Source organism: Danio rerio, chromosome 6 (genome assembly GCF_049306965.1).
Source record: "Danio rerio strain Tuebingen ecotype United States chromosome 6, GRCz12tu, whole genome shotgun sequence".
Lineage (NCBI taxonomy): Eukaryota > Metazoa > Chordata > Actinopteri > Cypriniformes > Danionidae > Danio > Danio rerio.
Window position 1 is genome coordinate 16,007,254 of NC_133181.1, and position 13,245 is coordinate 16,020,498.

The 13,245-nt window shown below is 36.1% G+C and overlaps 1 protein-coding gene across 3 annotated transcripts in view; it reads right to left on the reverse strand.

The window, feature by feature from the left end:
* Positions 1-440: 440 nt before the first annotated feature.
* Positions 441-13,245, reverse strand: part of tgfbrap1 (transforming growth factor, beta receptor associated protein 1) — a 30,177-nt gene continuing 17,372 nt past the window's right edge. The window contains exons 7-12 of one of the 3 annotated variants that reach the window (XR_012407390.1): positions 12,562-12,619; positions 9,744-9,887; positions 9,051-9,197; positions 8,787-8,946; positions 7,152-7,588; positions 441-2,472 (exon numbers count right to left, since the gene is read on the reverse strand). Coding sequence is in view for 1 of the 3 variants with exons in the window: in NM_001083554.1 (NP_001077023.1) it covers positions 2,290-2,472; positions 7,152-7,588; positions 8,787-8,946; positions 9,051-9,197; positions 9,744-9,887; positions 12,562-12,619 (1,129 nt within the window). In the remaining 2 variants the exon portion in view is untranslated. 3 annotated transcript variants of the gene reach the window in all.

The following is a 13,245-nucleotide window of genomic DNA, read 5'->3' on the forward strand; positions in this document are numbered from 1 at the left end:
GTCTTACCTCTGATTTATATTTGGTGACAATGTCTGTGGGTGTCACCATTCAAAATTAAAGCACAGCTTCTCGCTTATAATGTCTTGTTACTCATCGTCATAAATTAAAACAAGGACGCATGACAGCTAAGTGGGATTCAGAAAAATAAACTGTGAAACTCTGACCAATGTGAGGAGAGTTTACTTTGCTGTGTGAAAGTAAACAGCACCGAGAACAAAGTGCAACATTATAACAATTTTAATCCCAGTTTCACAACAAGAGAATCGATCCACAGGTGTGAAACATGGTGTGAAAGCACCCCAAGCTTTGTTTTTTGTTTTGTTTTTTGGTTAAAGGGTTAATAAAGATCTGAACTGATGACCAACAGTACAAATGACAGATTCAACCCCTTTCCAACAGGGAAAACCACCAACAATCAAAAACGCATGATTACACGGTGTCATCGTTTGAAAATATGGTTATAATTGAAGTCAATGGAGCAAAAACAGCCACCAACAGTAAATTAGGGAGAAAAAAAATGAAAAATCACATGAAAAAACAATATACAAAAGGCAATATTGTTATTATGTCCAAAACTTTGATTAAAAAAAATCCAGTCCACAATTACTTTTTATATTGAAAATACGTCATTGTTTTTTTTCCAGTCCACAATTACTTTTTATATTGAAAATACGTCATTGTTTTTTTTTTGTTTTTTTTGTACCACAACAGTGACATCATTTGTAAATTTCCCAAATTAAACCTTTAATTTTCCAAGCAATTCAGAAGTTTTAAATACATTTTTACAGTAGTTTAATTTAGTAGGTTTTCATCCCTAACATAACAGGAAGGGTAACAAATTTGCCCAGAGTGTATTGTTGAGTTTTCTAAAAAAAAAAAAAAAAAAAAAAAATATTCAAAGCATTTTCTTAAAATACGTGTCAAAATAAGATGTCACAAAAAAATCATTCTGTTAGCTGAAACACAGAAAAGGTTATGGCCAGACCAATCCCAATTCTATTTTCTATTTTTATTTTTGGGTAGGGGTAAGGGGAAGGACTAAGCTGTAGAAATGGGGGTTGGGTCTTAAAATCACCCCAGAGTGGATGAAAACATTCCCAAGAGTACATAAAGGTTTTCACTCTTTGTTGCCATTGTACGTTGGAACAGGTAATGCTCCAACTGAGCTACCTTCCTGGTACCTAAAAACCCAGAATTGGGAGAAAACTCAACTGACTAAACAGTTAATCTGGCTTCATGGTACAAGCTTCAGTAAAAAAATGCTGGGTTCCATTCAATCGATTTGAGTTGGGACAACATGAATGAATTAAGTTAACCCATTAGATTTTAAGTTTGTGAAAGAAAATGCTCAGCAGTTATGTTGTTTCAGCTCATTAGTAGAGTAGTTTGACAAACAACAAATGCAAATTTGAATGTGTGTTATCAAATGAAACTATCTGTGCAAGACACAGAACATGATTTACCAAATGATTAACTTTAGTCAGTCTGATTAACTTTTGCCTGTGATGAAAGTGGTGCTAACTATCTACTTCCATTTTATGAATCACCAAGGACCACTTTAAACTGAAAATCTTCATTAAGGGGATGGTAGATGAAACGGATGATAACATTTACTCACTCGTTCATTTAATCTTCTGTTGAACGCCATAGCCAGAAGAATATTAGCATTTTGCCCAACACTCTTCAGAACACTTTGTTTGGGGTCCAAAAGGTAGAAAAAAATTCTGAAAGGTTTAGAATCTCTTACGTGCAAGTAAATGAGGAAAAAAAAAAAAAACATTTTTGGGGGTGAACTATGAGTTTAACGTTCTACCACTGAATTTAAAAAAGGAAATCTACATCCCAGATAACCTGAAGGCGAGTAAATTAACCTCAAATTGTAACTTCTGGGAAACTATCCCTTTACACAGTTTTGCAAACAACATTTACCACAGACATCACCCATTTAAAAGCAAAGAGAACTTCGAGAAAGCCACTGGACCAGTCATCATAAGGCAATGCTAATAAGATCAACCAAGAGACGATGTCAAGTTTTTAAGATTTTTTTTCTCTCGTTTCTTCATTAAAATCTCATATCCATTGTCAGTGTTTTGTGTACACAGAGGGATTATGGAATAAACAGCATCTCATTCACCCGAACACTCGTTAGTTGAGCGACTCCACCAAGCACAGGGAAAGCAGGTGGCACCAGAAGCTCTCGTTCGTGCTCTGAACAGGTGCCCTATGCGTTGTGTGCCATACAGGTGCAATGCCAGCATCCGTTGACTGCCCCACAGTGCTGTTCAGCTTCATGTGTGGTTGCTGTGGTGGGCATTTTCGTGTGGCAAGTCCAGGGCTTTCTTAGCGACACAGTTAATGTGGACGGGCGTCCCACCGGGCAAGCAGGCGCAGTCGGGCTCACTGAAGGTGTTGTGGCACAGCTGGCATCCCTTCTTTTCAGACACTAATACTGGGCCACCTCGATACTTCAGCTGCACAACACAAAACACAGTGCTTAAAGGGTTAATGATGTGTACTTTAATGCTGGGTTCACACCAAGCCTAAGGCTGCGTCCGAAATCGCATATATCGCTATATTGCATACCTCCAAATACTCTTTAGTAGGCTAAAACAGTAATATTTCAGAATTCATAGTATTGGGAAAAACACTATGCAAGAAGTACCTGGATGAGCTACTATTTTCGTCAAGATTCTGAAGTGCGCATCAGATGGACACTGTGCTATCCTATGATGCTATGCGAGAGAATCCATGAATGGGAGTAAAGCAACGCAACTGAAGCGAGTAGGTCATGTGATAAAGACAAATGGTGGATGTAGTACATCCAAGTTCCATTCATAATAGAAGTAGAACATCATTTTCTAATGGTTGTGTAGAAAATTCTAATTCAACTGTAGTACCAACTCGAGTAGTAGGGGTGTAACGGATCACAGTTGATCTGTGATTCATATGGATCACAACCCATAGTTCGGAACACATATGGCCCGCAGGATAATACATTTTTCTTACTGGTAGATTAATCCTAAATTTGTAACAATTACAGAGAGATCGCCTTTCACGTCATTCAAAACACATGTGTGAAAGCATTTAGATTTCCTGTAAAATTTATTGATGACGGAAGTCGTGGTAGGCTATTCGGGATGTGGTGGGTTTCTTAGGTTATTAAAGGTGTTTTCTGTCTCTACTTGTTTAGCCTGCATCAACGCATTCAGTGTAAGCTGCACAATGAATCATTAAAAGATCGGGATCTCAACACCCACGCAACAAATTATAAATGATGCTGATTTGCATTTGTTTATTATCACAAAAATCAAGAAAGAGATTCAGTCTTTGGACTTTCGAGTTAGTTATGAAGTTACAAATAATCAAATAACACAGAAGTACTGGGAGAACAGTTTAGATATAACCACTGATGTCTATGGTAAAGATTAAAAACTCTGTGATTTGCTTATATTGGCGCTCAAAAATGAAAGTTGTAGGCTGCAATTAAATTATTTAAGCAACAGGTGGCAACAACCAGCCATAAAAAATATAGCACTGAATATTTCTTCAAAAATGACACATCTAAGAATGAAACATGAAGTTTTATGAGTGAATAATTTAGGGTCAATGAGACTAAAAATAAATATGGGTTGTACAAATCATAATGTTAGATTTATACATTTAGTGTCCTCAGCTACAGTAGTAGTAACAGTGGATTTATCACAGTACAACATTTTTATAATTTATTTTTATTCAGCTGATTATTTTTTCATTTTAATTTATTATTTTTTTTAATTACAGGTTCTGAGTTCAGTTTTTTTAATAGTGCTTTTTTAGTGCTGTTTCTATAATAAATGGAAGCAAATTACATTTGTCTCCTCCCCTTTTTTAGCTGATCCAAAAAATGGTCCAATCGGTGACTTAAACCATAATGTGAACTGAACTGAGATTTGTGATCCGTTACACCACTGTAGAGTAGTAGGCGATTTCGGACGCAGCCTGTGATGCTACAGCAAGGAAAGAGACACGCAGTTTTGTGGGAAAGAGGTCTGAACAGAATTGCTTGTTTGTTACGCCAAGCCCTGTCTTTTGGGGTTATCCTATCATGATTGCAACAGAGAAATACTGGGAAATCCCTGTACACTGATGGCATTTCCTGCCGTTCAGCCTTATAATCTTAAAATGTGGCAGGGCAACTTGCCTTGCCTTGCCTAAAATGTGCACAAAATCAACTATTTTGTCATCACTTTAGACATTAGGCTAGAAAATCATTCAAATACTTGCCTAAAGTGACACTTGTGAACTGGCAATGGTTTCTGCTGTTCTGGCATCAGCTACTGATGTGAAATAATGGCTGAAAAAAGTAGTTCCTCGTTCAAAAGGGTTTTTGCACTACGTGTTTGACTTTCTTTTTTTATATACACCATTATGCCATCAAACTGTTGTACAAATGCAATATCACACTCATATAGGAATGGGTACCTAAACTCTGTACTTTATCAGTTTCGGTAATAAATTATTAAAGACCTAAGTATCCATAAGCTCTGACGTTAACGGTTCTTCTATCAGTACTGTAGAATTATTGCTGAATAAACATTACTTACAGTAACAAAATTTAACGGACCAACCTTTTCTAATTTGCAATATTTGATATTCGTCTGCACAGTTGGCAATCTCACAAGAGAATGCTTGTGTTTCCAGCGAACAGGTCACGTATAAAAGCCTTCACAGTTCTCGGCTGTGCGCGCGCACTCAGTGGAGGCTTGTTTTGGCGTTGTTTTCTTGTATAAGCGGAAACGCAAGCAATCTGGCAAAGTGAAAGTATCTTTTAAAAGTGCATTAACTGCAATGAAAAGAAATGAAACGTTTTTGACTGCCTAGCTAATAACGGTAATGTTACATAATCCACATTGTTATGCCAACAGACAATCACCTAAGTTAGTATAATATTAATAGTAAATAAACACAAACATTCGGTTGCAATGAATACAGTATTTTTTTCTGCAGAAGCCTAAATAAATCTTAAGCATTAATAATGGTTTTACATCAGCTGTATTTAGAAATATAGCCTACGAATAGCCTAATAATAAACTATGCTTATTTAAAAAATGATTTAAAAAACAGCTTATTTTCACATTGCAAGATGCTTTAAAACTGTATTAAAAACACATTTAACTCCCAACACTGTTTACTCATTTATGTAAATGCATTAAAGAAAAATCAAACATTAACTCCTTTAACTGCATTTTGTAACTCAAAGAGGGTATTTTCAACTGCAGGGAGCCCAATAAACAAAGACATGTCCGACTTCTGCCAGAAAAGGCAAACATGTTGATTTTTCTCCAGAAGAATGGTGAAAAACAGAGTCATTTTCCTTTAAACCATTGTACATTCTTTTACAGGAAAAACATTATTTATTTGTTTTACAATTATTGGCTTAGTTTTATTTCACATTAACAACTTAATAATAAATTAAGTGTTTTTAATTCTGTTCAATTTGTTTTTGTTGTTTTTTTCATTAAAAAAAAAGACTACAAAAAGTACCGATAAGAGAACCTTTAAAGTTCAGAACCGATAAGTGGTATAAATAAAAACAGTAATACCATTAAAACCTTAACGATACCCATCCCTACACTCATATACTGTGATATGTCCATATACCTTCACTGGTGGGACACTAAGGCACATCACATGCCTCTCACATGCCTCTATATACATATCATATTACTTTTTCTTCTATTTAACAAATTACAGACCTTTTTCTTGACTGCTGCATGGAGGGCGCCATAGCGACCAGAGTCTTCCGGTAGAATGTTTAGAACTTCCGTTTACATCAATAACAACAGGTAAACTGCGCTTCGAAAATGGGTTTTAACAGCGTTTTGAGTGGATTACGGAGTGCTTTTGTGACACAACTTTGAAAGGTGTGTGTTAAAGCCATTATAATCTGTCAGAAGTGGTTCAAGCGCGAGAGAAAAACATTCTCCTAGTTCATATGTCTGCCGTCAGAAATACAGTGTGTGTGTGTGTGTGTGTGTGTGTGTGTCTCTCCCCGGCCTGTCAGCTGTTAGCTCAGCGGCTCTTTAATACACACGCACGCATGCAATACTTCACTGCATCATAGAGCAAAACAGATTACTGGCATGAAACTTGACAGGTATGCAAGTCATGCAATATACAGAAAAGTCCTTTATTGATACTCTGCTGGCTGATTTGCTGTTCAATCTAATTGGAGCCATTTAGGTTTCATTTAGTGTGTTGTATTTACCACGGTTTTTCTTTCATTTCAAAATGTCACTTTATTTTCACTGTCACAGTTATTAAATCAGTGTGTTGGTGGTACAGTACATGAGGCTACATGTGTGTCAAACATTTTGGTGAACTACATTTGTTTGAGCTGGTTATATATTTGAAAGAAAGAGAAACTGATGCCTTTAGCTATGACGACCGTCTGACAACGAGGGGAAAATGTCTCACAGCAGTTGTTTTCCATCCTATTAGATCAAACGTATTTAAATAATCAGTCCAGGGGGTGGAGCTGATCGACAACAGTATTAGTTCAAAGATGATAAAAGCAGGTAAAATAGATTAAATCTATCGTTTCGAAGCTGCCCAAATGTGACTGTTTATATGCAAAAGCTGCCGACCGGAAGTTCTTTGCATTCTCCTTGCGCATACACGCAAAGCATAATGGGTAATTTTGCGTTCTAAAAAAAAAGGTCTATAGCAGGGCTGTCCAAACTCAGTCCTGGAGGGCCGGTGTCCTGCATATTTTAGTTCCAACCTCAATTAAGCACACCTGAACCAGCTAATCGAGCTCTTTCTAAGTTTACTAGAAACTTCCAGGCAGGTGTGTTAAAGGAAGTTGGAGGTAAACTATGCAGGACACCGGCCCTCCAGGACCAAGTTTGGACACCCCTGGTCTATAGCTAAGAACTTTTTGTTTAGTTTTATTTTTTAGTTTGTTTGACCATATGACATTATTGGTCATGCCTCATTTTTTATTGGTCAACCAAATATTTGCTTAAAAGGAAATATGAATTAAAAAACCCTGACTTTTTTTTACTTTATGCTCTTTTTTTTTTACATTTAATTATATTCTGAATTAAAGCTTAATTAGCAGTGCATTTTTAATAAACACAATATTAAAAAGTACTCATAAAAAACCCACCCTGTCATGCAGAAGCTGGAGGTTTTGGGCTCGAGCCAATCCCAGTGCGACCTGTGAAGTGCAGCGTGCGTGAACAGTGGCCCTCATGGCCCCGCACAGAAAAGGACGGAGTAACGGCAGAGACCAGTCTTCTGGGAGAAGCTTTAACACACGCACTGCGTCAAACACTTCAGCGTGTCGGTTAAGCAAGTCAACGGCAGCTACTGTTTGTGCTCCTCCAGGTACATCCGGGTCCAAGTAAACACTCAAGAGTTGGTGGAAAAGGTTCTGACGGTAGGATGAGTCCTGAGACGCAGAGGCCCAGGAGCAGTACTCCTCAGCCGCAGAAGAGTCTTTCAGCTGGTGCACTAAAACGTGTAAAGCCTTGTCGTGTTCCTCTAACTTCCCATGTAGTGTCGCTCGCTCAAGTAGCAGCAGCTCAGAGTCTTGAATTTTACCTACAGGCACACAAGCAGAAGTTACTGAAAGCATACTGCAGCTCTTAAATGGCAGTTCATATATATCTATACGAGTTTTCTTTTTCTGTGAAGATATTTTGAAGAATGTTGGTAGTTTTAGTAGAAGTAAATATATTTAGAATTTATTCACAAAGGATGTTTGAAATGTATCATAATGTACTCTTTTCATAAGACGCGTTTAACAGTCATAAGCACCAATTATCCTTAAGTTTTTAATACTTAGATTTTTAAAATATGAACATTTATATGTATTTATGCATGTACTTTATCATATCGTCTTTGCATCAAATTACAAAAAAATTTATTACCATTAGTGTGAGGCAATGCAATGGAGAGTCTCTGAGCAGGACAGTAAATTAGGCATTGTTCTTTTTCTCTGGCTGCAGTTATCAGTCCCACATCATTTATATCCTTTTTCTAAAAGTGATGGCACCATCGTGAAGTTTTTCTTTTGTTATTCAAGCAAATAGGATTGTAAAAATATTATTTGTTGTACTCTCCCATTTACTGTTCTCTAAGTTTACTCAACTTCTGCTACTGATAAACTCAGAAATGTGAAAAGGGTCCATACTAGGGGTGTAACGGATCACGGTTGATCTGTGATACGTATGGATCACAACCCACGGTTTTGGAAAACATGTGGCCTGTGGATTTATACATTTTTCTTACTGGTAAATTAATCCTAAATTTCTAATGATCAGAGAGAGATAGCCTTTCGCGTCATTCAAACCATATGTATGACGACATCATTAGGAAGAAGTTGTGGTAGGTTATTCAGGATGTGGTGGGTTTCTTAGGTTATTAAAGGTGTTTTTAGTCACTACTTGTTTAGCCTGAATTAAGGCATTCAGTGTAAGCTGCATGATAAATTATTAAAATATCAGGATCTCATTATCCATGCAAAATAAATGATAAATAATGCTGATTTGTAAATGTTTATTATTTCTACGAATCGCTGCATTCAAATCTGAAAACGCAAAAATCAAGAAAGAGATTGAGGGTTTAGTCTTTTGAGTTAGTTATGAAGTTACAAACAAATACTGGGACAGTTTATAGTTTAGATCAGGGGTTTTAAAGCTTTTATTATTTAGTTTTACTTCTATCAAAGTGTCAGCGTGTCAAGTATTAAAATAATCCCTTACAGTCTATTGGAGAGGCAAAAACAACTGAGACCTACCTAGTAGTAACTGGACTCTATACAGATTAGACTCTTTTAGCAACCGTTGTAGTTTCTGACGGGCAGCCGACAGCTGTTCCTCAGAGGTTGAAGGCCGTGAGATCAAACCCAGCACCCTCTCTGCATACAGAACAGCCAGATTTGTGTGATACTTCTCTTTCTGTTATAAAAAAGACAAAAAAAAAAAAAAAAAAAAAGAGTTGGGGAACCTTGGCACAATAGCACAGCACTGAACTAAGGAACATAGATGTGTCACTCTCTTACCTGAAGTTTCTTTTCTAGCACAAGGTGTTCTAGAAAGAGCAGAAGGGCTTGACTGTGCTTCTGCAAATATGTAATCACATCATCTGCATTCAGCTGGCCCCTCCTCTCTTCTGAGGTAGGCCTTTTAGTGAAGATCTGGACGCCAATCTATATGTGATTCAGAATATAGATAGTCTGTTATGACCTCAAGTCTTTTCTATCCGCTTGTTAAAGGAAGACTTTTTTGGAAAAAGGCTAATTTTACTAAGCAAATTTTACTAGTTTTTATAGAACGATGTGACTAAGAACTATACCCTCATTCTGGCATAATAATCAAGAAACTTCGCTGCTGAACCATGGCCTAGACAATAACAACTATTCATTTTCTATCAATCATACACAGTGTAACTACAGAAAAGTCAAGCTTTAAAGAAGAATTTTTTGAATGGGATGCAAATGGTCTAATATAATTCAATGATCTATGCTAAGCTAAGCTAAAAGTGAACCCGCCAGACCTGAAGATCAACTAAGTATATTCAAAATAGTAAAGCTTGACTGTTTAACTTTAGGGGATTTTTAAAACTTTGGCATCTGATAGAGCATTTGGAACCAGATAAATGTGTTGCTTGACATCAGACTTAAACAAGCAGATTGATAAGAGTTAGATTTCGCTCTTATTTAAGCAGTTTGTTATAGTGAGGATGAAGTACACACCTTTTGATCTTTTTGTAGTGCCCAGTCTGCATACCTCCACACAAGGTCAAGGTTGGAGCAAAAACTAAGAAAATCCACAACATATTCAAACAGATCTGGTCGCGTTGAGTCTTGGAGATCTCCATTGACAATCTTAACCCACATCTATAAGAAAGGACCAAAAATACGACTCTTAGTCAACCATTAGCTCATAAACCATATCCAGGTGTAAAGTTACTACACCTAATTGCATCTTGCTTAAAAAAAATAAAACTAATTTAAAAACAACAAATAACAACACTTAAGAATAATACACACAAACGACACAAAATACATACAAAACAAATTAAAATAAATACATTAAGGTTCTCATAGTGATAAAAACTCAGTATTAATGTACCCTATGCATGAACCCACTTATCATGGGGGTTTACGGAGATTGCTCCAACTGGCAAAGAGTCAACAGTTTTATCTGAACTTTATAAATTTGTATATCTGAAATTAATAATGATAATATACTATCAAACCGGCCTGATATACACATTTTCCTTCCAACTGCAGGCGCAGTAGGTAGTGCTGTCGCCTCACAGCAAGAAGGTCGCTGGGTAGCTGGTTCGAACCTTGAATCAGTTGGCATTTCTGTGAGGAGTTTGCATGTTCTCCCTGCGTTCGTGTGGGTTTCCCCCGGGTGCTCCGGTTGCCCCCACAGTCCAAAGACATGCTGCAGGTGAATTGGGTAGGCTAAATTGTCCGTAGTGTATGAGTGTATGAGGGTGACAGGGCGGCTGGAATGTGTAAAAAAAAAAGTCGTTATCATATGGACAAGTCTAAAATCGCTTGTTCCAAAGAGCCGACCCCGCAACTATATAGGACCAAGGACAAAGAAGAAAAAGAAGAGTTTAACAGCTAACTGCAATTTGACTGCATTATATTTCAGTAAAGTGTTTGCAACGGAAAAGACAGAAGTTGTTTTGAAAGATGTTCTGAATAGTTCACAAAATCAAAACAGTGAATCAATTCATGAAGGAATTGGTTTGACTGTTTCAAAGCTTTAAAAGCCTTAAAGGTGAAGTAGATGATCTGCCTAAATGCTAACCAGTTAACATACTGTAATATCTGACACACAGTCCCTCATTTTCCACCCAAAGCAACGCCTCCTGAAATCACGAATGTGCACATTAAAGATGACAGAGACCCACTAGATTATGATCATGCCCTTTGCCAGTTAGAAAACTTCATAGTACTTTATAATACTACAATTCTGAATGGCAAAACTGTATTATATCTACCACGTTTTCAGTTGGGTAGTTAGCAAGCCAAACTTGTCATAATGTGCAATATTTTATGCATGCAAGGATTTGTCCTAAAGAGACAACTGTATGCTTAGTGGTTGGCCGGCGGCATGCAGAAATTACACTTATTACTAAGCCACACTTACATGCCATTTTAGACCGAATATTTAAAGTAGCATGGTAAATAATATTAGGGGGCGCGTGACAGGTTTTCATTGTACAAAAATGAAACAAAGGGGTTTAAATAAAAATCTTTTTAAAAAATCAAGGCGGAATAATGTCAATAACTTATGTTTTGTATTTAAACAAAAAATAATAATCTACATTCTCGACGCTGTAAAAGGTACTGCATGAAATTGAAAACATCAATCTTTCGCTGGAAGATTTCAGTGGCTGAACGGCACTTCTGTGCATATAGCCCATTCGTATAACAACACATTCTACATCAGCTTTGCGTGACTAAAATACTTTTTGAACATAAAACTACATGTCTAAAAGAAATACTTCCGCCATGGTTTTATCCTACCTCCAGTGTGCAAAAGTGATTTCAATATTGATTCAGGATCTTTTTTAAGTTTTCATTCAACATCTATTTTTACTGCTGTGACTGTCTGATGTGCAGGTGAGTGCGGCCAATCGAACTGAAAAAGATACACATCATGCAGGCTGATTAATGGCCAATACACAGCCATTTATAGACTACAAGTCTCAACCCGTGTGTGCATTAGATTTGCTGATTCTGCAGTGCATTCCTTCCAAACCCGACAGAAACTCCTCATTAAATTGTTAGTGGACATTTTCTACAACTTCATATATGCTTGAATGCAAGTACAAATAGTATCCTAATGCAACTTTTAAATTACATGATATGCATACACCATTGATTGATTGGGGTTTATTAAGTGTTTTAAATAATAAATTATAAGAATATAACAAAACATGGATACATTATATTTATCAAATTGACAATAGGACAAGAATCGAAAAGTAAAAAAATCCGGTCACACTTTACAATAAGGTTCATTAGTTAATGTGGTAATTAATGCATTTACTAACATAAACAAACAATGAACAATGCATTTACTACTGTATTTGTTCATGTTAGTTAACGTTAGTTAATGAAAATACAGTAGTTCATTGTTAGTTCATGTTAACGCATGGTGCATTAACTAATGTTAACAAGCATGGGCTTGGTTGTTAATAAAGCATTAGTAAATGTTCAATTATGATTAATAAATGCTGTACATGTGTTGCTCATGATTAGTTCATGTTAGTAAATGCATTTACTAATGAACCTTATTGTAAAGTGTTACCAAAAATCCTAAGTAATCAAAATATAAAATAACAAAGTAACCATTTTCAAATTATACAAATAATAACCTGTGAACCTATGAATGATTTATTTTGAGGTAATCAAAATTATGCTGTGGAGTTATAGCTGAAATTGCATTTAACTACGAAATTGTGACATTTTATAATAAGTAAACTTGAAAAGCTCATCACCATCATTAAAATATTCATACAACAAAGTATCAATCTCATCCAACCTGTAAAGCAGCAGCATCTTGTCCATTGTAGTGATATAAAAGACCAAGAGCATAATACCTAAAGAAAAAAAAAACACACAAGATTAAAAGTTAAATCACACATCAGGTATGCACTGCCATGGCCACTTAAAACCAAGACCATGGATTATTTACAATTTTTTGACAGAAATCACATTTAAAGTGTTTTTAATACCAATTTTGTTTGTTCATTTTCAGTTGTACAAGGGTTTTATCTTTAAATCAGACCTTTTTGCTTAATATAATTTTTATGATTATAAACAGAAGGAAGAAACACACGCACACACACAATACCTGTCAACAATGGGATGTGAAAATAAGTGTTTGTTCATTTAAGACACTATTAGTTGAAAAATATTTTTGCAGAAAAACATTTAAAAAACAATGAAATATGAAATATGGAGGCAGTGCTTTTGCGAGCTGGCCATGGCTGACACGTGAGTGACTGATCGCCATTGAAATGTAGATGTTATATATAGAACTTTTCTCTTCACATTTTTTATTTAATCTGCATTCATATACTTTATGGTGCTCCAAGAACTGTAAAACCTAAAATAAATTTACATAAAAGTATATTTTTTAAAGCATATGTGTGGTGGAGGGTGGTCAAGTTCACTCCATCCCCTGAAACGTTCTAATAATGTTTTAAATGGGATGCTAAGGAGG